This window comes from Cibotium barometz, chromosome 43 (assembly GCF_041138505.1).
Source record: "Cibotium barometz isolate CiBa-2024 chromosome 43, ASM4113850v1, whole genome shotgun sequence".
NCBI classification, from domain to species: domain Eukaryota; kingdom Viridiplantae; phylum Streptophyta; class Polypodiopsida; order Cyatheales; family Cibotiaceae; genus Cibotium; species Cibotium barometz.
The window spans coordinates 4992042-5018852 of record NC_141088.1 but is presented as its reverse complement, the minus strand read 5'-3'; the positions used below and the strand labels follow the sequence as shown (position 1 = coordinate 5018852).

Below are 26811 nucleotides of genomic sequence, written 5' to 3'. Positions count from 1 at the left end.
TGCGGTAGCTCAGTCGTTAAGGTGTTTGGTTGATATGCCCGAGGCTATGGGTTCAAACCCTGCTGGCTGCCCCAAATGATGCTATCTTGTAACGTTGCCCGTGAGTGTGTGTGGTGTTTGTAAAAGGACATGCGAGGCCCTAAAAGGAGTCCTCTCATCAACTAGGAATTAGTTGCGCAAATTTTAAATAAAAAGGAAAAAAAAAAGTGGCCTAAACTGTTATGGTGGGCCTAGGCTCTAGCCTCCACTTTTGCTATCTCAAAGAGAGTGTCCACCAGACCGGACGTGTGCCACGTGGACTAGCTGTCATTTGCAAGGCCTAGGCTCTACTTTTGCTATCTCAAAAGAGAGTGTCCACCAGACCGGACGTGTGCCACGTGGACTATCTCTCATTTGCAAGCAGTTGAAACCAGTTCAGCTAAGGAGAGATGGCAAACGTGACGATTCAAACGAAGCAGGTTTTCATTCTGCCTGACTTTCTAGACTCTTCTAGACTGGTCTCGTCCAGAGCTGGGAACGCCCAGGTTGCTCAAGGCTATAGAAAATATGCTGCTACTCAACTATTGAGGGCGAAAGTACCCTCAAGCGTCCGTGGTAATACCTTGTGCAGATGCGAACTTGGCCCCGACGGAAACCCCAGCTCGCATACCGTAAGCTAGTCCTTCTGTTATTGTTTATCTTGGATGATTAGTTCATTCTAATTCTCATCTTAAAGGGGAATTGTCCTTAATTTGGTTCTTTGGAGCTCACATTTTGAGTTCAAGTATCTTAACCATGTTCAACATATTTTAAAATTTCGAGATTTCTCTCCTTGATTTGTTTCTTTGAAAGCTCAACTGAATTGGTGAGATTAACACAAATGTTGACATTAGGTATCTTAACCTAGGTCAAGCTTAACTCGAATGTTGAGTTTAAGCATCTTAACCTTGTTTTCCCCCCCCAAAAGGAGACTTCTATAATGTATAAAAAACTCAATACAACTGCGCTTTTACCTTCCGACAGAGGCTACTGTTTAAAGTAAACCAAGCAGGGATGTTGTGGTTCCAAACTATGTTAGAATCAGCATCCGTCAAACAAGGGCTATCTCCCGAATACACATGAAGGTATTTATACTCTGCAGTTTTGGAATGCGCTCAGTGGAATCTCACCAAAGTAGATTACCTGAACCATACGTCTGTTGGCATCTAAATATAAATATAAATATAAATATATATATATGTACATATAGCATATATCTATATATACATGTTAGAATCAGCATCTCACACACACACACACACACATACACATACACATACACATACATATACACATATGTATGTATGTATGTATGTATGTACACGTATGTGTGTGCACTGTGTATATATGTACACACATACATACACACACATATATATACACACACACACATCATATACACATATATATATATATACACATATATACATATATACACACACACACACACATATATATATGTGTGTGTAATATATATACATACACACACACATATATATGTATATAGATATACATATATATATGTATATAGATATACATATATATGTATATACACAGGTTCCTAAAAGGTAGGCAGGTGGTATGGGCCCTCTGACTTCTATACATACATATGCATGTATGTATATATACACATATGTACAAATACATATACATATATACATATACATCTATATCTATATATATGTATATAGATATATACATATATAGACATATACATATATATGTATATGTATATAGATATACACATCTATATATATATATATACATGTGTGTATCTATATACATATATACACATCTATATATATATATATACATGTGTGTATCTATATACATATACATATACATATATATACATATACATATACATATATATAGAATCTATATACATATACATATATATGTATATATATACATATGTGTATATATATATATATACATGTATATATATATATACATGTATATATATATGTATGTATGTATGTATGTATGTATACATACATATATATGTATGTATATATACATACATATATATGTATGTATGTATATATACATACATATATAATATATGTATGTATATATATATACATACATATATTATATATGTATGTATATAATATATGTATGTATATATACATACATACATATATGTATCTATATATACATACATATATATATACATACATATATATGTATGTATATATACGTACATATATGTATGTATGTATTTATACATACATACATACATACATATATATGTATGCATACATACATACATACATACATACATACATACATATATATGTTTTATATATATATATATATGTTATATATATATATATATATGTTATATATATATATATATATGTTATATATATATATATATATGTTATATATATATATATATATGTTATATATATATATATATGTTATATATATATATATATATATATAACATATATACATAACATATATACATAACATATATATATATATATATATATATGTATCTATATATACATACATATATATATATACTTACATATATATGTATGTATACATACATACATATATGTATGTATGTATGTATACATACATACATACATACATATATATATATGTTATATATATATATATATACATATATATGTTATATATATATATATATATATATACACATATATATGTTATATATATATATATATATATACACATATATATATATATATATATATATATATATATATATATATATATATATAACATATATACATAACATATATATGTATATATATATATAAAACATATATACATAACATATACATATATATACATAAAAAGGTACTTAGGATACAAGGATTGCTATGGTTGACCTCAAGGAGTTGGGTAGATTGGTACATTGGGTGATCACTGTTGAAAAGCGTACTCTAATGTTAGCATAAGCTGGGCACATGAGCGTAATGTAACTATTTGGTCCTCCGAGCTCTTTTCACATGATGGACCTCATGCGCGGACTCATGGACAGGTTGATGGACACATGGAAATAGGGGTTCAGGAAAAAGCACCAGCTTCGGTCAAAAAGCAAGAAAAAGCAAAAAGTTAAACTGTGTTGATCACAAACCAAGGGCACCATTGGAAAGAGGACACTGAGCCGGATCGAAAGCTAAAAGCCACTTTTCTAAAAAAGTAGTTGCAAGACCAAAAAGCAAGGCCCTGACGCTAGAAAAGCATAAATCAAGAACTTTGGCCATAATTATTACAACTCATTACTTCCTACCTTCCTGATGGTGCTATCCCTATGGCTACTCCATTGGATCCCACCATCAAACTATCCTAGGAAGTGGACTCACCTCCACATGAAGAGCGAGCCTACCGTCATCAAGTGGTTGGGAAACTTATTTGGCACACAAATTCTCGTCGTGATATCTCCTTTTGCACATTCATTTTGAGTCAGTATTTCAATACTCCTAAGGGGCCACATTGGAGTTCAGCAATGAGGGTTGTTTGCTATCTAGCAGGTACCTATTTGTATGGACTTCACTACAGTTGTGGGATCACTCTGTGTGGTTACACGGACTCCGATTGGGCCGTTGATTTCGATTCCCGGCGTTCTCATGGTGATTATTTGTACTCCCTCGGATCTGCCCCTTTCTGTTGGTCTAGCAAGAAGCAAGATACTATTGCAGGTTCTTCCGTTGAGGCCAAATACTGGGCCCTCTATGACACCACCAGTAAGGTTATGTATCTTCGACAGCTTCTTACGGAGACGCGTGTTCCCATTGACACCGCTTCTACCATCTTCGTTGACAGTTAACGAGTGCGATTTCCCTTGTTGGCAATCCTATTTTTTCTAACTGTGCCAAGCATGTGGGTGTACATTTTCACTTTACCAGGGAACAGGTTGAGCTTGGTACCATCAGACTCCAGTACATTCATACGGCGGACAACCGTGCAGACATCCTTACAAAGTCCGTCTACCGGCCCATCCTCGAGCATCTTTGCGACCGGATCGGCATCGGTCCTCCACCATCACCCTCCACATATTGAGAGGGGGATCTTCCTCTCCTTTCACATTTTTTATCATTATTGTACTGGGCACATGAGTCAATGAAAACCCCATGAGGGCGCGGCTTATGTGAAAACCCATTGCATTGCATTTTTTCCATCTTGCATTCCCTCTGCATAGCATTCTGTTTTTTGTTTGGGGCGCATGTGTGAATGAAAACCCAAAAATGGGCATTCATACATGTGAAAACCTCTTGCATTGTGGCATTTAATCCAGTACCACCCAATCTCAACCGGTTCTACACCATCGACAACCCTCGCACCATTCCTCGTAATGATCCTCTTCAAACCCCTTTTTTAATCTTCTCTCATGGTTCCCTTTTTGGCCTCAGAGGGGGTGTGTGGAAATATGCCATTTCATCCAGCCTAAAAAGGGCACTTTTGGATATTTTTGGTTTTTATTGTCTTGTGCTGCTGGCCGTTGCCACTTCACCCTGACCGACCAACAGCCCTTCACTTATATAAAAGACTCCAACGTTTTCTTCAATCAGATATACATCAAGTCTTGTTGCTGCTGGTGCAGGCCGCCTACATCAGGTGCAACTTCAGCGTTTTCTACTGCTAGACTGGTTGCCTACATCAGGTGCAGCTTCAGCATTTTTCTGTTGTTGGAGTGGCCGCCTACACCAAGGCTGTCTTCAGCAGTTTACATCGCCTACATCAGGGCCAGCTTCATCGCCTATGCAGCCCTACTTCAGGCTATCTTCAGCGTTTACCTCAGGCTGACATCAGCGTTTTTCAGCAGCCTTACTTCAGGCTCTCAAGGTGTGGTTTGTCTAGAGCTACCCATGTCCCATAAGAGATCAGATTATAACTTGATCCCATATCTATTAATGCAATGCTCGTCGTATGAATTTCAGTCGTAGAGACTTTCACCCTGAGCCATGCTTGCTCAATGTCCAGTTCATCCTCATCAAGGAGGGTTAGTGAAGCCATGTTCACATGCAATACTCTCTTTTGGAGTATCTGTTTGGCCTTGGCCTCTCTTGCCTTGCTTCTTCTTGAGCTTGCTTAATTTTTTCTTTTCTGTCGTTTTAAAAGATGCTCTTGCATGAGAATCTCTTGGGTTAGTGGTCCAAAATATTTTTTAAGCTTGCTCCCATTGACGTAACCCTCCATTTGTACACCCTCAATTGTTTCAGTTCTAACCAACCCTTGAGGTGTGATTTTGGACACTCAGAAAGGTCCTAATCCTTTGTACTTGAGTTTCTTTTTTCTGGTGCTTCCTACACCATACATGAGGACAAGGTCCCCTGTTTCTAGTTCCTTTTGTTTCAAGTTATTGTTAAACCAATGTTTTCTTCGTAATTTTTTGACCATAAGACCATGTGATGCAATTAGTCGGGTTTCATCAAGTTTCTCTAAGTCAACTAGCCTTTTAGCTAATGCATTCTCAGTCAATCGTTCTTGGACCGCAATTCTCAGGCTTGGAACTAGGTACTCCATAAGCATTACCGCTTCAACACCATAAGCTAGACGGAAGGGAGTATATCCCGTCGCTACCTTATATGATGTTCGATATGCCCATAAAGCTACTGCTAGCTTAAGTTTCCAATCCGTTCGACTTGTTTCTAATGTTTTTGTCAAGATAGTACACAAAATCTTATTTGTGCTCTCTGCTTGACCATTAGCCTGTGGATAATAAGGGGATGAATTTCGGTGGACTACAAGGAATCCAACAAGTAAGTGATCAATCACCTTATTTAATGAAGTGTGAACCACGATCACTGACTAATTCTAATGGGCAGCCGAATCTTGAAATGATTTGTTCATATAAGAACTTAGCTGTTGTTCGTGCATCATCTTGCTTAGAGGCTTTGGCCTCTCTCCATTTCGTGAAATAGTCTGTGGCCACAATCACATATCAGGCTTGTGATGGATGCACAGATAGACTGATAGGTCCAACAAAATCAATTCCCCATTTCTCAAAAGGTTGTCTTACAATAATAGGGATAAGTGGCATCCTGTCCCTTTGTTGTAGAATAGCAAATCACTTACACTCTTCGCACCTTTTAACAAACTCCATGGCATCCCCAAATAATGTAGGCCACCATAGTCCTTCTTGAAGCACCTTGCAAGCTGTAATTTTCCCAGTGAAATGTCCTCCAGCTATCCGAGAGTGTACTTCATCTACTATTGTGACAAATTCGTCTTCTCGCACACATCTCCTTAAGACATTATCCTTACCTAGCTTGTATAGTTCTCTAGCAATTAATTGATAAGGTGCAGCCAACTTAGCAAGCCGACACATTTTATCTTTGTTCAAGGGTCATTCTTGCGAAAATCATAAGCTAGATAATCTGATATTTCTTCGCTCCATTCGGGCACCATGTCTAGTTTGAACAAACAAGCATGGAAGGTCACATCAACACCAGTTGTCGGTTCCCCATTTAGAATTCTCGACATATGATTGGCCAATACATACTGTGTTCCCTTTCTTACCATGACCGTGAAGTCGAATTCCAATAGTCATAACAACCAGCGTGTGATTCTTCTCGTGGTGCAAGGCTTGTTCACCAAGTATAATAAGGCCTGATGGTCCACAAAGAATACAAATTTGTTGGCCAATAGGTAACGTCGATACTTCTTGACAGCATAGACCATGGCCAACCCTTCTCATTCTGTGGTGGTATAATTCACCTCTGCATCATTGAATTGGTGACTAAACCTGAAATATCAGTCAATTCATTCTCCTGTTAATATAGAACCTCTTCAGGTGGAGTTGCCATGTTAGACCACTTGTTGGGAGAATCCCTTGGATTCAAAGAGTACAAGGAGCTTGATGAAGGGCTGTCAATAGAAAGCCAAAGATCCTTTAAATTTGTTTTTGGTTTTGCAGGTTTGAACAAAGTTGTTGAAGAAAAAGATCATCTGGAAGTGGAAATCTTGAAGATTACTGATGGTGACACAGTACCAGTCCAAACTAGAGGCCTTGTTTCTGATCCACATACAGAAATGTTGGCTGAGGTGGTTCAGGAGATTGCTAATATGCAAGATCAGTTTACTGGAAAAGGAATCAGACAAAGATACTAGGAAGGATCTTGCTAAAGATAGAGAGGGAGGATCTGAGTTTGTTAAGAGCAGTACCTGAAAGATCAGGTGGACCTGTTAAAGTGGGTTCAAACTAGTAAAATTTTGGAAAAAATTGTGTCCACCATGATCGCTAGGTGTAAAACCTATGGTTTTATAGGATAGTATTAAGTATAGCGAAGTAGACTGGGTAGTCCAGTTTGAACTCATTAGGCTGTGCCAATACACATCCAATAGCAAAGTTCAAGGCATCGATGGTGGTCTCAGAATTGGTGTATTGGCCAGTGCTTGCTTCAATCTATAATATGATTCGTGGCATTCTTCAGTCCATTCAAAGACAATGAGTAGCTTATATAATGGTCTAGCAATTTCAGCATAAAATATTGTGAAGAAGCGGCGATAGTACCCAACGTGGCCCATAAATCTGTGCACACCTTTGTAATTAGTGAGAGGGGGCAATTCCAAGATCAACCTGACTTTGTCTTCATCATTGGAGATACTGTTCTTAGAGACAATGTGTCTCAATATTACACCATGTTTGATCCAAAATTGGCACTTTAAAGGGTTTAAGGATATACAATACAATCGACATTGCTCAAAACACTTTTCTCAAGCAAGCTAAATGGTCTATCCATCAAGAGTGTGCCCACAAATCATCAATGAATACCTCCAACCACTTTTGCAAGTAGTCTTTGAAGGCTATGCACATTAATTGTTGGAATGTTGCTGGGGCATTGGTGAGGCCGAAAAGCACGGTTTTGTAAGAAAACGTCCCTCACATTGTATTGAAAGCTGTCTTATGCTGGTCTTCGGGCGCTATAGACACCTGATTGTAACCTGAAAATTCATCTAAGAAGCTATAAGCTTCTTCACCAGCTACTCTCTCCAAAACATGTTCCGTATTAAGGCAATGGGTAATGGTCCTTCCTAGTAGCTGCATTGATCTTTTTGAGATCGACACAGACCCTAAGTTTCCCATTCTTCTTTGGTACTATTACGATTGGTGACAACCAATCCGTATGTTCTATCTCGTAGATGAAGTCCACAGCAATAAGTTTATCAATTCCCTTCTTTATAATTGCTACATATTTAGGATTCATCTGGTATGGTTTTTACCTGGTTGGTCTTGATCCGTCCATGCTTGGGATTGTGTGTTGCACCACTTCAGGTGGTACACCCTTCAACTCTTTGTAGCTCCAGGCGAAATAATCCTCAAACTCCTTAAGGAGAGTTACAAGCTCCTTTTCTTCGGCCGGAGTCAAGTCCTTAGCGATATAAACAGGTTTGGTTTTCTCCCCTGGCTTTGCAATATCAATTTCCTTAACTTCAATTGGGCCATCGTATGATGTGGATAACCCATCTTTCTTAACCCTTTTTGCCATCAATCGGACCACTTTTCGTTCGTTAATTGTGTGTGTTTTGAAATGGTCTGGTACTGAAAGCAGGTCTGGTTTATCCACATCCTCACCTTTTGTTTTAGCCATCACCTTCTTAGCCTCTTGCTCGACTTCTGCCAAAGCTTTGTTTCGTTTTCAGCGCCCGACTTTCGTAAGCTTAGGCGTTTCTGGTTCTCGAAGGGTGACTTCCTCCCTATGTTTTCCTTCAAGGGATATCTTGCTTAATTTCTCACCCCAATTCTTAGAAAACTCATCGTGTACCTTAGTAGCTTCAAGGTATCTCAGCCCACTGGGCATCCTTGGGTTTTCTTTGTAGCAGGGCATTTCGTGAGCAATATACCATTTCTTCTTTTGCCATCTTCTAAGGTGTTGGGCACTGGTATAGCCTTGTGATCCAGTCCCTTCTATGCTTGAAACTTCCTCCTCTAACCTCTTCAATGGGTTGCCAATTGACCATACATACAGAGGTAGTGGAAACAGTCCCAGATTCAACGTATTGGGTTCCTTGGGGTTGCATCACATCTATGGTGGCTATAGCACATGCATCCATTTTTCACTGAAATCCGAAGGAGGAAGTGATGCATACATTTCCGCTTCCTCTTCCTCTTTTGAAGCTTTCACCGTGGGTTGGCATATTTGTATGGATGTGGTTCGCTCGGTTGTGACCGAATCATCACCAAACAGTTACCCTTCCATGGGGTGTGCTTTCCATGTTCGCAGATCTATGTTTAGAATTTGCGAGTCCCTTTGAACATACACATGGTCTAATGTCCAATCATGCACCAATTTGGATTCCCTCATGAAGGGTCTCCCTACGATTATGTCATATGAGTCTGGTTGGCGCAGAAAGTCCATTACCACAAATGTATGATGGTAGCAGAATGTAAAGAGTTTAAGTCGCACATTCTCTAAAAGCCCAATGGGTCTTGACGATGTTCCGGCTACCATTGTAATGATGATAAGATATGCTCTTTTCAGAACGGGTTTTTTCCAAATTTTCCAACATCGTTTTGTGATGATGCTAACTCCCGCCCCACCATCTAGGATAGCTAGTGCTTGGTATTCGTTATGATGAATTGGGATTGTAGCATTAGTTTCATCACTTTCGTAATAACGCCCCAATTGATTAACCAATATTTTGACAAATCTGGGCGTTCTTTCCCTTGCGTGTTGTAAGTTTCTTTCTGCTAAAGGTGACTGAATCTCCTTGTGTGTTGTAAGTTTCTTTCTGCTAAAGGTGACTGAATCTCCTCTGGAGAGTCTGCTGGCTTTAGTCCCCGCCCTGTGTCCATTCTTTTATATCTACCCACAATGTTGGTGAATTGCGTAGCAGTTGTCCCAATGGCATTTGCATGGAAGTGGACAGTACATCTGCGAGACTGCCTATGTCTCTGGACTCTCTGACAAATGAGGGTTCCTTCCGTATGTGCATCTCATATCCATCCCTAGGGAATGAATGAATAGACTAATCCTGCGCAACCTCCTCAAACATTCTTGACATCAGGTTTCCTTGAGATCCCTCTTCCGACTCTTTTGGAATTGGAGTAGGTACGTCCAATTCTCTTTCCCTTGTCAGTTCGTTTTCATACTTATCCATTTCGACAGTGGTGCTACCCACCACCATATTCATCCGTGAGTGGTTGAAGCCATGAACCTCCCTCCAGATAGGTTTGGAGTTCCTATTTCTACAGGTGCTGCCTTTGAGGGAATGTTAGCAGAGGTGACTCCTATTTTGGGAAAGCTTTGCTTACAGATTGGAGACTATGTGGATCAAGAGAACTTTGTTGTAGGCAAAGTTGGACATTGTGATGTAATTTTGGGTATGCCTTTGCATAAGAAGATAGACTCGACCATTGATTGCGCTGTAAACAAGAGTAGGTTTTCTTTTAAAGGCAATAATGTAACTTTTGATGTAGGAGTTGAGGGGAATTCCATTCCACTCATTAGCTATGTACAAGTTCCCAAATCAATAAAGCAATCTCTTTCCTTGTACTTGATATATATCAGAGATCCAAAGGAGTTGGAGAGTAACTCCCAACTCTTGATCATGAAAGAAAAGATTTCTTAAAGAAATATGAAGATTGTTTTGTAGATACTCTTCCAGGAGAGCTACCTCCAAAGAGACCGGAAGATTATCAGATTGACATCATACCAGAAAGTTCACCTCCTAATAGACCTCCTTATCGTGTGAGTCAGCAAGTGAACGAGCTATTGGAAAAAGGTTTGATTAGACCTAGCTCATCAGCTTTTTGCTCCCCAGTCTTATTGGTTCCAGAAAAAGGATGGTTCTTGGCGGATGTGTATTGATTCTAGGGCTCTTAACAAGATCACCGTGAAGAACATGTTTCCTATTCCTAGGATTGATGACATCCTAGATAGATTGGATGGAAGTTGGAACCACCATCTTTAGCAGGATTGACTTCAAGAGTGGTTACCGTCAAGTCAGGATTGTTCCAGAGGACATTCACAAGACTGCATTGAGGACTACCTTTCGACTCTATGAGTATTTGGTGATGTCTTTTGGTCTTACCAATGTCTCGGCTACTTTCAACCGAACGATGGAATGAATATTTTGACCACATAGAAAGTTCGCAGCTACTTTCTTTGATGACATTATTGCTTACTTCTTCACTTGGATATGATATTTTAGGAATTGTGGAAACACAAGTTATATGTGAATGGCAAGAAGAGTGAGTTCTTTTTGTTAGAGATTCACTACTTGGGCCACATAGTGTCCAAGGGAGGGGTTAGGATGGACCCAGACAAGATCAAGGCTATTATGGAATGGTCAAAGTTGTCTAGTGTGCTTTCCTTGGCTTATGCTCTTACTACAGGATGGAGCCACTATCTTTAGCAGGATTGACTTGATGAGTGGCTACCATCAAGTCAGGATTGTTCCAGAGGACTTCACAAGACCACATTGAGGACTACCTTTGGACTCTATGAGTATTTGGTGATGTCTTTTGGTCTTACCGGCTACTTTCAACTGAATGATGGAAAGAATATTTTGACCACATAGAAAGTTTGCAGCAGCTACTTTCTTTGATGACATTATTGTGCTCTCAAAGAATGAAGACGAGCATTGAAAGCACTTGGATATGATATTTTAGGAATTGTGGAAACACAAGTTATATGTGAATGGCAAGAAGAGTGAGTTCTTTTTGTCAGAGATTCACTACTTGGGCCACCTTGTGTCCAAGGAAGGGGTCAGGATGGACCCGGACAAGGGCAAGGCTATTATGGAATGGCTAGAGTTGACTAGTGTGCATGCAATTTGAAGTTTCCTTGGCTTATGCTCTTACTAGAGGAAGTTCATCAAGTGGTTTGCCGTGGTAGCTAGTCCACTGCATGATTTGACAAAGAAAGCCGTGGGATTCCGGTGGGCCAAAGCTGAAAAAGAATCCTTTGAAGCATTAAAATTCTATGCTAGCAAAGGACTAGTGTTGATTATTCCAAAGTTATCAAAGCGTTTTATGGTAGAGTGTGATGCTTCATGAGATTGCATTGGAGCAGTCTTGAATCATGTGGGCTATGTCGTGGCCTGTGAGAGTTGAAGACTTCAAGGAGCCAAAAAGACCGTGCCTACATACGAGAAAGAATTGATGGCTATCATTCATGCCTTAAAGATTTGGAAGCGCTATCTTATGGGTGTCGAGTTTATTATCAAGACGGATCATTAAAGTCTTAGGTATTTCATGTCTCAACCTAAGATATCCGAAAAGCATATAAGATGGGCTAGTTACTTGGCCCAATTTCATTTTTAGATTATGCATTCCCATGGTAAAGACAACAAAGTAGTAGATGCTCTATCTCGGAGACCCATGACTCATGCAATTTCTATGGGATATCATATGTATTATGGACTTCACTACAATGAAAGATCTTTATGCTACAGATGAGGATTTCAAAGATACTTGGAACAAATTATAAAATGGAGACTTGGTGACCTCTTATGTCATGAAGGAAGGGTTCCATATGATGCAAACCCGTTTATGTGTGACTAAGGACTTGAGGCCAAAAGTAATGGAGGAATGCCATGCCCCACCGTACATGGGACATAGAGGTATCTCGACAACAGCTCAGGCTTTGGAGAGTTATTTTCATTGGCCTAGCATGAGAAGGGACATTGAGCAATATGTTCAAGAATTTTTGGTTTGTCAAAAGGTCAAGTTTGATCGACCAAAACCTGCCGGATTATTGCAACCTTTACCAATTCCCAATGTTCCATGGAAAAGTATTGCCATGGACTTTATCTCTGGATTGCCAAAGTTAGGATTTGTGAATGATGGAATATGGACTATTATTGATAGATTTAGTAAGCAAGCCCGCTTTATTCCCGTGAAGAAGACTATCTGCACAGAGCATATGGCTAGATTGTTTATTCAGTAGATTTTCAAACATCATGGATTACCGAAATCTATTGTGGGGGGTAGAGATCCTCGGACTACTAGTTTCTTTTGGAGAGCTCTTTTTGACAACAGGGAGATATTTGAATTTCTCTTCGGCTTATCATCCTCAAACAGATGGACAAAGTTTGATAGCAAACCTCACTATTTTGGATATGCTAAAGTGTTACGCTCTCGAAGCAAAGGATCAATGGGAGAAGTACTTGCCCTTGGTTGAGTTTGCTTACAACAACACCGTTCACGCCTCGACAAGCAAAGCTCCTTTTGAGATTATTTATGGCAAACCATTGTTGTTGCTCATTCTAAAAACCAAGGTAGAGATCTTCCATGCGGACGAGTTTCTTTGAGATTTGGATACAACCTTTGCACAGGTTCGAAGGGCTATCGAGACGTCTCAAGACAAGCAAAAGAAAGCTGCAGATAAGCATAGAAGAAAGGTCACCTTTGAAGAAGGAGATTGGGTCTTATTGAGATTTGAAAAAGCCAGACTTAGAAAGTCTAAAGCTAAGGAGCACAAGGAACCCAAACTTGCCCTTAGATATTATGAACCTTTTCACATTACTGAGAAGATCAACGATGTATGTTATCGATTGGACCTTCCAGAACATTGAAGGATACATAATGCCTTCCATGTTAGCTTATTGAAACCATATACGAGACTACCCCCAGAGGAGCCTGTGTTGGAGGATCCACCAGAGGTGGAAGAACAAGAAGAAATCTTGCAGCCGGAACAGATTGTATTTCATTCCATGAGAAAAAGAGGAAAGACAGTGGTCAGGAAATTCCTCTTGAAGTTTAAGAATTATTCGCCTATGGATGCGAAATGGATGCCAGAAGAGTACTTCCAAGGACTATCCAGATATACTTCGAGTTTATGAGGAAGTTGTTGGTCCAGATGTATTTGAAGTAGAGGCTTAGACGTCTTGTGATCAAGATAGATTTAAGGGGGAGGGATTGTATATATATTTACGTTGGAATTGATTATTATTATGCTTATGTAATGGTTGATTGGACATGCTCTAGTCTTGGGTGGCAACAATGCCTGGAAGCCTAAGGAGCAACATTTGTTGTCACATGCACTCTGCACTCAATGTATGGTGACAAACTGGCTCATCATCAGCAGTGCAACATTTGTACATTATTAGAACCCAGTATGATGATATTTGTCGTACGCCGTGACCCCATTGTACATCCTCAGTCCAGCCTCCAGGATAAGTCAGGCACGAGCTACGTAGGTCATTCCTCAGGCTTAGCGGGTTAGTCAGTTAGTCAAGTCCCTTAACCCACTTGGAGAGAATCATTCATGCATGTAGAGTGAGTAGAAGCCTTAGGGTTTGCATTAGAAAGCACTTTGCATCCTGCATAATATGCATTCATATGCCTGTGCATCATTTAGAACATCCCAGAAACCTTAGGAAATTTACTAGGATTTATCTGGTATTTTTTCCATATTTTATGGTATTTATTTAGCATTTAATGTCATTTATAAATATAAACTTTATTAAATAAATGACCAGCCAACTTGATCAGCCCCTAGTTAGTATAAATAGGCTTGCATAGAGCTTAGTTCAGCATTCAGTCTTCAGTGTGCTAAGAGCTTTCCTCCTCAGCCCTAGGAGTACCCTTGCCTTCAGCCTAGATTGAACTCCTGCTCCTTGGTAGTTGGTGTCTTCTTGCAGCCCTTCTTGAAGCCCATCTAGTAGCCCTAGGCGCAGCCATCAGACCCCTTCAGCTAGCAGCCAATAGTCCTTTTAACGTAGCAGTTCAGCTCTTCAATCCCCTGCAGACCTAGGCGCAGCATACAGTCCATAGGCGCCTGCAGTCAGCACTCTTTCAAGCCTCAGATCAGCATCAACCTCTGCGTTTGTGCATACAACATAACCAACAGGTACACAGACCAGTACAGCCCTGCATTTGCAGATATCCAGCCTTGTAAACTTGCGTTTCAGTCATACAGCAGGTGTAGATCTGCGTTACAGCCCTACAGACCTGCGTTTGCAGATTCCCAGCAGTTTCAGCCTTGATTCATCAGTCTACATCAGTATCCAGCATTCAGTGCATCATCCAGGCATACACTAGTTATCTGGTAAAGGTATTCTATCATTCATAAGCATTTACAGCATTCTAACATAGCTTAGAACAGTCAACCGCCTTCTTTTCTCAGCCTCAGGTGTGCAGCCCTTCCTCATGCCCTTGGGAAGAGTGCATAGGCTCGAGATCAGTTCATTGAGGTGTTTCTCTACAGTCGTGTACATTTCAGCCAAGCTTCAGATCCTTCGAGATCTTACGTTTGGCTTATCTACAGTCCACAGTCATTCTCTCTAAAGTAATAAAGCAAATACTATCTAGTTATCGGGAGATAGGGGGCCCTTCAGTGGGTAATTCGGGACCCAATATGGTAAACAGTTCTCATGTCTCTTTAAAGTTTGAAGTATTAAAGTGGATTGCTAAACTCATGAAACTCAGGATACAGAAGACGGTGTGAGCATTTGTGTGACAGGATCCTTCCAATACAAAGACTTCCGCTGCATATCACATTTGTATATGGGAGGCAACGATGCCAGATGACCCACTGGACGGTAATGATGCCAGATATTTTGGACTTCACAGTCGGGCGGTCATTGTGACCAGATGGCCCAGATGACTGTATTGGATTTCACAGTCAGGCGGTCATTGTGCGACCAGATGGCCGAGAAGACTATATTGGATTTCATAGTCAGGTGGTCAATGCAGCTAGATGGCCCAGATGACTATTGATGAATTCTCGGGCGGTCCTAGGGACCAGATGGCCTTGAGTGATAGTTTGAGCGGTTTCCCTTGGGAGCCAGATAACTTAGCACGTTTTCCGATGAAACCATACAGGACAATCCATGAACAGGAGGATCATTACTTGTGCATTGCATGCTGATGTATGTTTGAATTTCTTTGACTTTGTGTGCTGTTTTTGATATGTGGACAATGCTTGGATCATGGCATGTGATAGTTCATTGGCTCTAGACTACCTAGCCAGTACCTGGAGTACCCAATAGACACGAATGATGCATACTTGTTTGTTGACTAGCTTGTGTCTAGTTTTTGCAAAAGGTAAGTATGAATTTATTATATCTAACACATGTGATAGGCTTTGAAGATGTACCATCAAGAACAAGGACATCTATCAAAGAAAAGGCATAGAGATGTTGCCAGATGAGCAGAAGGCACCACATATATGGGGAAAGACCAGATGCACAAGAACACCAGATAGGGCTAGTACTAGGGACTTTTGGAATACTTGTATCCCACAGTTGAGAACAATTGTGATTTAAGAGGGAGGGAATGTAACTATTTGGCCCTCTGAGCTCTTTTTGAAAGAAAGTGAAGCAAATAGAAAACACAAATGTAGGCCCAAGTACAAGACCTGTAAATGTTGGAAACGGATGTTTATTGCTGAAAACTAAGCACGAGGGAAGCCCGTAGGTGCTGAACAATGGTAAGAAGCAGAAGCAACTGCTAATGATCTCAGCAAGATGCAAAAGAATGAGATGAAATGGGGGAAAGGGGGTCCAACCCTTATATACTCCCCCAGAGTGTTGGTTGGCCAGTTGTAGCAGGCCGACAACAACAGACCAATAGCATAAAATTCTTAAAAATGCCTAAAAATGGTAGAAAAATGCTGAATAATATTTGCTAAAATATGCCAATGCAGGGTCTCATAAAATGACCAGTACAAGCATGAAAAGGTGATGTAGACCCTCTGGAGATGATATAATCCAACACCTCCTCTTCAGCGCCAGAGGGGCGGTCCAATACCAACACGCTGAAGCAGCACCTCCAGAGTAGCGCTCGGAAGTGGTTTGGTGAAGAGATCAACCACATTGTCCTTGGTAGAACAGTAGGCTAGTCGAAGAAGTCCTAGCTTGATCCAGTCGCGTACAAAATGATAATGCACTTCAATATGCTTGGATTGTCCCCGTATCATAGGATTCTGTGCTAGAGCAATAGCACTCTAAGAATCTGAGAAGATAGTAACCAGGGAAGTTTCGGCACAGCACAAATGCTCCAGAATTTGATGAATCCAAAGTGCCTCAGTGGAGGAGAGAAGGTAGGATTTATACTCAGCCTCGATGGAAGACCTCTGCTTTTGAGACTTCCAAGAAACCAATCCAAAACCAAGCATGAAGAAATATCCAGATGTAGACCTCCAAGTATCAATACAACCTGCCTAATCAGAATTTGAGAAGCTAACCAAATCAGCACCACTGGAGTAGGTGATGCCATAATCCGAAGTACCTTGAAGATAACGAAGAACTCTCAAAGGTGCCTGCCAATGAGACCTTCTAGTGGTTGATGAGAATTGGCTGAGGACACTCATAGCATAGGAGATGTCTGGACGGGTGTTGGCAAGGTAAATCAACGAACCAACAATGTGCCGGTACTCTGTGGAATCCACCAAGGGTGTATCATCCTCCTCGGATAACTTGGCACTGGGATCCATGGGACAAGAGAGAGGTGTACAATCTGACAACCCATAAAGTGAGCAACTTCCTCACATACTTCTGCTGAGAAAGAAGATACAGTCATCTTTGTGGCAAACCTCCAGCCCAAGAAAATAATGTAGAAGGCCAAGATCAGTCATCTCAAATGTCTCTGAAAGCTTGGATTGAACTTGTGTGAGGTCATCAACATACAAAACGACGACACAAATATCTCCATCAAAAAGAAGCACATAGAGATTGCTGTCAGCATATGCCCTCTCAAGCCAACAGATAACAAGAAGGCAACAATCTTGTGATACCAAGCACAGGGTGCTTGTTTGAGACCATAAAGAGCCTTCTGTAGAAGATACACATGGGTGTCCTGTCCCTGAATCACAAAACCAGGAGGTTGCTCAACATAAACTTTCTCCTCTAAATCTCCATTCAGAAAAGCAGATTTGACATCCATCTGCTGGAACACGGGCCATCTGAAAAGTGTAGCCAGAGCCAAAACAATCTTGATGGTGGTATACCTGGCTGTAGGAGCAAATGTCTCATCAAAGTCTTCACTTGCCTTTTGAGCATATCCTCGAGCAACAAGGCGGGCTTTGTACTTGTCCCAAGTACCATTTGCATGAAACTTGACTTTGAAAATCCATTTCACACTAATAACATGACGATGTAAAGGCCTTGGCACCAAAGATCAAGTGTTATTCCTCTCAATAGAGGCCATCTTTGTTTCCATGGCTTGCCGCCACTGCGGGGCTGTGAAAGAGCCTCCTTTGGACTCTCGGGCTCATCGATCTCCTGGAGAGAACTCATGAGGGCATAATTCATTGTGTGATGAGATGTGGAAGCCCGAGATGAACGGCGAGGTCCACGGGTGGTGGTAGAGATTTGGTTATGAAGCTGTGCATCAGTGAGACCAGAATCTCTAAAGAGTTGCTGAACCCACCGAGGTAGACTGCCTTCCTCTCAAAGCATGAAGAAGAATATCCAGTTGCACTAGAGGAACTCATCCGATGCTATTGGAAGTGGTGATGAAGTAAGCACTGGTGAGGGTAATCCCGGAGTCAAAGTAGGACTCGTAGAGGGATTGGGAGATGTAGAAGTTGGTGCAACAGGAATGGGAGGATGTAAAGTAGCAGCTGGCAGCGGGGTTGTAGCAGGGGGAGGAGGAGGAGGAGGAGGGGTTGTAGCAGGAGGAGGAGGAGGAGGAGGAGATGGACGTGGAAGAGGTATAAGATCACCAGCATCTGCCGGGAATGGATCATCCAGAAAGTCGGAAGATGCATCAGATGGAGAGGAATCAATGCCAAACAAGCACTCATCAAACCGAGCATCATGAAAAATGATGTCGTCATCAATCTCCGGATCCCAAAAACGGTACCCTTTGGATCTCAGACTGTAGCATGTGAAGATCATCCTCTTTGACTTCGGTGAGAGTGTGGTCCTTTTCTTATCTGGGACATGCACATAAGCAGCACAACCGAAAACATGTAGATGAGAAACAGAAGGCTTGTATCCTGTAAAAGCCTCCTCTGGAGTCATCCCCTCAATTGCTTTTGTGAGAGAGCGGTTAATGAGATAAACTGAGGCAGCCACAACTTCACCCTTGAAAGCAGGACGGAGACTTGCATGATGCAACAAAGCATGAGCCATCTCTTTGACGGTCTGGTTCTTTTGTTCCACAACTCCATTTTACTGAGGAGTGTAAGGAACTGTAGTCTGTCAGTGAATGCCCTTCGAAGCAAGGAAGCCATCAGATGGTACAAACTCGCCACCATTATCAATTTGGAGGAATGAAACTCTACCCCTAGTCCTGAAACGGGCAAAAGCATATGACTTGCGAGCCAGAACCCCAGACTTTGTGAGTGAAATCATCCAGAAGAAGAAGAAAATATCGAGTCCCTCCAAGAGACTCAACCTCCATAGGCCTTGCAAGATTTGCATGTATAAGCTCCAATCTTCGGGTTGCTCGATGAGTGGCCTCCTTTAGAAATGCATCTCGATGGTGCTTGCCCATTATGCTGGATGACCTGCGTAGAATGGAACTTCTGTAAGGCAACAATGGGTACATGACCGAAGTGAGAATGCCACAGAGAAGTATCTACCTTAGAAACCAAAGCCATCAAGGGGAAGAAAAGTTGATGAATATGGGAATCAGTGTGAGGGATTTGGGAAGAAAGAAAAATTGGTGATCTTGTAGAGGCCCCCATCATGGACTCCATTGGCAACAACCGAGAGAGTCTTCCTGTCAATTACTTTGATGACCTCATCATCAAAGTACACACCAAGTCCCTTCTGAGAAGCTTTGTATACTGAAAATAGATTTTTGGAAATCCGTGGTACATGAAGAACATCATGTAAGGTGGTAGAGGAACCCAAAGAAGCATTACCAACACTGGTGACAGGAAGTGAAGAGTTGTTGCCGATGCGAACTGAAGAAGAGAGTCTAGTAGTCCTCCAAGATATGGGCCTGATTGGTCGTATAGGCTGAAGCACCACTATCACCAACCCATTCCAGTGCTTCAGGTGTGTCACTAAACTCTTCAGGACAAGTCATATCTGTGATCACGAGGAGTGAATCCTATGAAGAAGTGGATGAATCTATGACTGCCATGTATGCAACTTCGGCAGATTCCTCCTCTGAAACTTTTCCTTTATCTTTGGTGTTGTCCTTGTCAGATGCTTTAGAAGCATCCTGGCGTTTATACTTGGCTTTGGCTGCTCAAGAATCATCACGACGAGCAAAGCAGCGAGACTTAGTATGACCTGACCTGCCACAATAATCTCATTCATTGCTTTTGTCCTTGGATTCCTTAGAATCCCATTAACCCTTGCCTTTGCCTTTGTTTTGTTGTTGTTGTTGTTGGTGGTGGTGGAGTTCCCTTTTCCGCCTTTGCCTTTGCCCTTGTCAAAGGCAACAAAAGTAGACTCTGACTTGCCTTTCCCGCGAAGCATGCACTTGTCGTGGAGATAACTCACGACTTCCTCAAAAGGGGGGAGAGGATCACCGAAATAAATATTATCCCTGACAGAATCAAAGGAAGCAGGCAATTTACCAAGTAGTTTATGGATGGGATTGTTGATGGTGCTCCAGTACTCCTCAAGCTGCAGCTTGATATGGGTGAACTCTCCAATCTTCTCAATCAAGTTATTTGACTCATTGATTGTAAGCTTCTCCAAATCTGACTCCAATTTGGCAATCTTCACTATCGAAACTCTCCCATACCTCCTTTGGATCTTTGTCCACATCTGATGAGCATTACTCCGGGTAGAGACAAACTGTGCCTGTATAGATGGAGTCATGCAATGGATGATGATAAGACGAGCTCGAGCATCCAATATGCTTCTCAAAGCAGGGTCCACCAAGTGAGGTGTGGAGATAGCCATCCACACACTGGCTCCTTCCAGCAACAACTGAGTGTAGAAAGACCAAGTATGATAGCTGGTTGCTATAAGCTTCATGGAGTCACTGACTTGGGGAGGATTGTAGGATGGTATATGGGTAGGGGTGGGAGCAAGACCTAGATGAGAGAAACTCAGAGAGGAAAGATTGGGAATAGGAACCACGTGTGGAGTGGGAGCAGGGGATCCAGGCTGTGATGGTGCTGGAGAATCAATAGGAGAAGGAGCAGCAGTAGAGAAACTTTGTGAAGCCATGTCCTTTGACAAGAAACCTTCTCTTAAGAAAGGGGCTGAAAAACAAATCCTCCTCTCAGGCTGTGCACAGCAAGAAGAAAGGGAGGGAGCGTGGGAAACTAAAAGGAGGGGAAGAAGAAAGATCTCTCCAAGCTCAGCACCTAAAAGAGGGCTTCAACAATCCAATCAACAGAAAAAAAATCAGCAATATTTGCTGAAAATTCAGAAACACAATAGTTCCAAGCGTCAGATGAAGAAAACGCATAAATCTTGAGGAAGCCTCTGCTATTGGAAGAAAACGCAGCACCTTCTATGCTGAAATCTGCAGAAAACGCAACAAACTATCGAAGGCTCTGCTCCAAAACAGAAAACGCAGCTCTCTTCTGCTCACAGGTCAGCATTTTTATCTGATGCCAGTTGTGAAAGTGAAGCAAATAGAAAACACAGATGTAGGCCCAGGTACAAGACATGTAAATTGTGGAAACTAATGTTTATTGCTGAAAACTAAGCACGTGGGAAGCCCGTAGGTGCTGAACAATGGTAAGTAGCAGAAGCAGTTGCTAATGACCTCAACAAGATGCAAAAGAATGAGATGAAATTCTCCAGAGGGTATGTATACGTGGGGTGCCGCTGCTTGGTCGACTTCGTTAGGGCCTGCTATGGGCTATGAGACGGAGCAGGACAGTCAGGCCATCAGATTCATTAGGGGCCAGCCTCGCCTTGTTCCTTCACCGGACTTCTCGTCCGCCGGCTGGACACAGGAGAGGGATCTACGATGGGAGCTCCTCAGCAGCCTCACCATATGGTTCACCTGGAGGGCCCGGTGCTTCAGGGCCTTTGAGGGGAGACTGGAGCCACGAGCAGAGACTGTTCGGGGGATCTGGCAGGAGTTGATCCACACCCTGCGAGGACAGTATGACCGCATCCGGATGAGGCGATCTTGCGGCGCCAGGCCTTTCACACCACTTGGCGCAGCGGCCCCTTCTATACCCTGCACGCGGGGTCCCCCCGTTGGCACTACAGGCCACCTGTTTGGCTTTCCCCCCCTCCTACTGTATGATATAGCCTCTCAGTTCTTTGTACTGATACTTGTATTTTTCAGCACCTAGGGAGAGTCTCCCTGGCTGCCTTGCTTTGTTCTCTGCTCTGTTTTCTTATGAGCAGAGAGGATCTTTTGTAGCCCTACGGGCGTTTTTACATAACTAATGAAAGGATCTTTTCTCGGAAAAAAAAAGAATGAGATGAAATGGGGGAAAGGGGGGTTAGCCCTTATATACTCCCCTAGAGTGCTGGTCGGCTAGCTGTAGAGCAGGTTGACAACAGATGAGTAGCATAAAATGCTAAAACAATGCCTAAAAATGGTAGAAAAATGCTGAATAATATATGCTAAAATATGCCAATGCAGGGTCTCATAAAATGACCAGTACAAGCATGAAAAGGTGATGTAGACCCTCTGGAGATGATATAATCCAACACTTTTCACATGATGGACCTCATGCCCGGACTCATGGACAGGTTGATGGACACATGGGAATAGGGTTCATAAAGCTGGCTCAGGAAAAGCACCAGCTTTGGTCAAAAAGCAAGAAAAAGCAAAAAGTCAAACTCTATTGACCGCAAACCAAGGGCACTATTGGAAAGAGGACACTAAGCCGGATAAAAAAGCTAAAAGCGGCTTTTCCAAAAAAGTAGCTCCAGGGCCAAAAAGCAAGGCCATGAAGCTAGAAAAGCATAAATCAAGAACTTTGGCCATATTTGATTATTATTAAAATATTTAAAAGAGAAAAGATAAAAGCAAAGCAAAAAGAAAAAGCAAAAGCAAAGCATGGCACAAAGCAAGGACCCCCTTCAAGTATAAAAGAAGTATGGATCTCTTTGGATGACAGATCAACCCTGTGGAGAGAAATCTTGTGGAGAGCAAGAGAAATCTTGAGGAGAGCATCATTATCATCTTCTTGCCACCCTACGCCTCTGCGCGGCCAACATCTCCGCTACCTTGTGCCAGCGCTACCTGACGCGAGTTGCCACCTCTGAGATCGCCGCCCTCCGCCTCTGCTTCGCCTGGTAGTGCCGCCACCTGTAGCACCACCGCCTCCTTTAGCGCCGCTGCTGGTTGCTCTACCTGCGCTGCCCTGAAGCGCCGCCGTCGCCTATTGCTCGTGAACGTAGCCGCCGCCGCCTTCTAACACCTTTGCCGCCTTTGTAGTGCTGCCTGCCGTTCCTTGGCACCCAACCTTGTAGTGCCCTGCACCGCCCAGTCTGCACCGTCTCCACTACACCGCCCTGCGCTTTACTGTGCCGCCACCTCTTGTTGCTCAGCCGCTGACAACAACATAGTTAGCCAACCGCCACCCTAAACTGTCTCCTGTCATGCCCAGCAACCACCACCTTGGTGCTTGTCGTTTTTTTGAGATTCCTTACAGATTGGGTGCTGAGTTCTTGTGGGTATCTGTGAGCATCAAAATTTGATTGAGACCTTGGACATTGGTACTAACCTGGTGTAAGACTCTTGTGGGTCATCCTTATGGTGTGCTCGGCATCAGAGATCTTATGCCTCGACACTGACTTCAGCCCAACCTCGTCATTGACATATTTGTTTGATATTGTATTCATTTGTTGTATTGGTCCTAGCTTGGAAATGCCTGTGGATTGCTCCTGAAATAAATTCCTGAAAAGGGGGAGGGGCCTGTTCCCCGCTCAGTGTGTACTGTGCAAAAATCCATATACCTCTTTTTCCTCTCCCCTCTCTCTCTCTGAGATACGAGGCCGTTTCCACTGCCTGTTCAGAGAGGGCTTTGGACCACTTTCTAGAGTCATGAGATACCAGGATCAGAGATGCCTTGGATTGTACTTGCTGGAGCTGCGTAGACATAGAGAGGGTCTCCTGAGAGGGAGGGGATCAGAGAGGGAGAGACACCTACAGAGGCAGATTACAGACTTCTTTCGACCAGAGATTGAGCAGTCAGGTCAGTAGGCATTGCAGCTAGCCCCAGAGTACAGCCGCCCCGCACCAGAGGTACACTGATTGATCGGGCTATAGAGCTGGGGCGGTCCAGGCGCCCCAAGATGAGAGGCCCATCTCGACACCGGCGGAGACTACAACAGAGGATCAGGACCATACTAGCACGGCATGGGAGACGTCCAGTCAGAGTACTCACCATGGAGGATATTGAGGAGATCCGCCAGCGTCCGATGCGGCACATATTATGAGATGGAGGCACCTCCATAGTGTACCCCTCCGTCCCACATGATATTGTATCCCCTCACTATATTCCACTCACCTCCATAGCGTACCCCCCCCCCCCCCCCCCCTCACTATATTCACACCCTATAAGGGTTTCTGTTTACCTTCCATTTCCAGTTTCATTTTCTAGGTGCCTGTAGTATCATCTTTATTTTTCATTTTTTGGGTTTTTTTATCCAGACATTGTATCAGATCCACCATGATGCAACTTTTGGTCTCATAGGTCATTATGGCCTTTTGAAGACGTTAATATAACATTTCATTTCATTTCATTTCTCTCTCTCTCTATCTCTTGACACGTGGTTGAATCTGTCACTGCACGCTCCGTTGATCTTACATGTGAAGTGTTCCTCATCCTCAATATCATGACCTTGACATAATTTGCATACTTGATCTTTTCTTTCTAGACCACTCCATGCTCTAGTTTCAATGGCCAAATCATGGGAGCAGGTGCGAAGAAGTGTGATAGCTCATCTTGCCTTGGATGCATGGGAATGACAGGATGTGGTTGGGTGTGACCTGGTGTTTCTTTATAAGTTTCCCAACATGTTGGATTGATGCGAGTGCTATAGTACTTTAGTTTGCTATTTTTTGCGGCCTCTTCGCATTTGAGCTTAAGCACATCCACAATAGACGACTCTGGTGGTAGATCTAGTAGTTTCTCCACATTCCATCTCTCCTGCTTTATATTAGCCCCAAGCCTATATAAGTGAGTTATTGGCTCATAAGTGCATATCCGTTATGCAGGATCGAGATCCAAGCAAGGCCCAGACCTTGAGCTCTAGCCCACACCTTGGTGGGTGGGCTATGGTGGTATGGGATGTTGTGGCTAGGTTAGGAGGGGGTTGCTTTGCAGGAGCTATGGTTGGGAGGTGAGCCGCTATACGTGTGTTTGTCAGTTTCAGTTAGTATGAGAGCCACTTGATTGTCTTCTTGCATGCATTGATCATCTTTCCGTTTGCTACTGTTTTCAGGTTTGTGTGGGAAGATTGTGCTTTTTTTTTTTCATGTTGCTCGACCTTATTGGTGAAGAGAAGGCGTTTTTCTTTGTGGCCAGCCATGTATGGCCTGTCCAGGCTAGCCCCCCGGGGGCAGCCTGTTGTGCGCAAAAGAAGCCGGTTGTGTTGTGCTTTTTGCCATGCACAGGGCTGTAGGCACGCATGTGATCATTCTGCAGAAGGCAGCTATGGGTGCTGCGAAACAGCCTGCTTTTTTGGTATGCGAGAGTGCTTTGCAAAGCAGCCATCGAGGTTTTCAAGCATGCCTTTTGGGATTGCCCGGCATTAAGATCCTTTTGGACACAGCTCTCTAAATGGGGGGGGAATATTTTTGGGCTGCAATGTACATGGCTATTGGGTTTTGGGTAAAAAGATTGGTCCAGCAGAGGAGAGTAATAGCCTTTTTGGATTTGCAAGATTTACATTCCTGTGGGAGATTTGGTCTACGAGGAACACTCTGGTCTTTGTTAATGATGGCATGCAAAGTGTAGATCCTAAGAAAGTTATCTGTTTAGTGAAAGCTAACATTGCTAGTCTGGTGAGTGTAAACAGATGGGAGTCAGATACAATGAAACTACTCGCTAAGACGATATTGGATTGAGCAGTTTCTGTGGGTAGTTCTTCTCTTGATTGTTTGAGAAGACTAACCCACAGTTTATATGTACTTTTCATATTATTAATATAAATACATCTTCACTAAACAAAAAGAAATGGGGTGAAGCTTACTTATGGCTTTTCTCTTTAGTAAAGTAATGGTCTTTTTTGAAAGTAGTACGGGTAGGATGCCATGGAATCATATGCTTCTAGGTCCCTGTTACCAACCCAAGTAAGTGGTTGTGTAGCATGTTTGTGTGCTTACTATGGGAGAAGCATTTTATATACTTTTGGCATCCCCATAACCATTGGGAGAAGAGGTCCTTCAGGACATTCGATACTCTGTAAGTTGGAGGGTTAGCACAGGTTTATATCCAGACCTTATCACAGCTTGATGTATAAGATTGTGAGCGCTAGAAAGCACCAGTATTTAGGGGCTAGTAATAGGTTTAAAACCTTTGCATAAAAGAGATAACAAGGTGCATTTTTAGAGTAAGTTGGCTCTCTGTTTGAACATGCTTTCCTTGATGTTATTTGGTTGAGAACGTTATACCCGTAAGCGGTTTGAGTCCTATGTTGTTGGCTAAGAAGAAGGGGAAGGACTTTGTAAGGCCTTTTGGTCTTGCTACCCGTTCTTAGCCAGTGGGTTGACCACTTATGTCAGTTAGGGATGGATCTTAGATGAGTAGCACTTGCACGGTTAAAGAGTGTAAAACAAAATGTTGTTAAGAAAACAATATTCGTAAGTAAAATTTATCCTTTTTTTTTCCCAAATTGGCGTTTGGCCCAAGATCCTCCCATAGTTACCAAATTTCACCGCCCATAGACAGCTGCCCGTAGACACTTATTTCTCCACCTGTATAGGCGATGCCGCCGAGGAAACACCAAGGGGGGTTTTGAACATAGGACCTCTTGGTCCTAGGCAAACACCTTCACCACTTGAGCTATCACCTCATTGGCTTA

The 26811-nt window shown here is 42.3% G+C and overlaps 1 protein-coding gene across 3 annotated transcripts in view; it reads left to right on the top strand.

The window, feature by feature from the left end:
- The first annotated feature begins 331 nt into the window (after positions 1–331).
- HCF164 (Thioredoxin superfamily protein) overlaps positions 332–26811 on the top strand; it is a 40748-nt gene continuing 14268 nt past the window's right edge. For 2 of the 3 annotated variants that reach the window (XM_086781382.1, XM_086781380.1), the window contains exon 1: positions 332–650. In XM_086781382.1, coding sequence (XP_086637508.1) covers positions 429–650 — 222 coding nt within the window. In that variant the 5' untranslated portion in view covers positions 332–428. The remainder of the gene's footprint in view (positions 651–26811) is intronic. The other variant, XM_086781379.1, reaches the window with a different exon arrangement.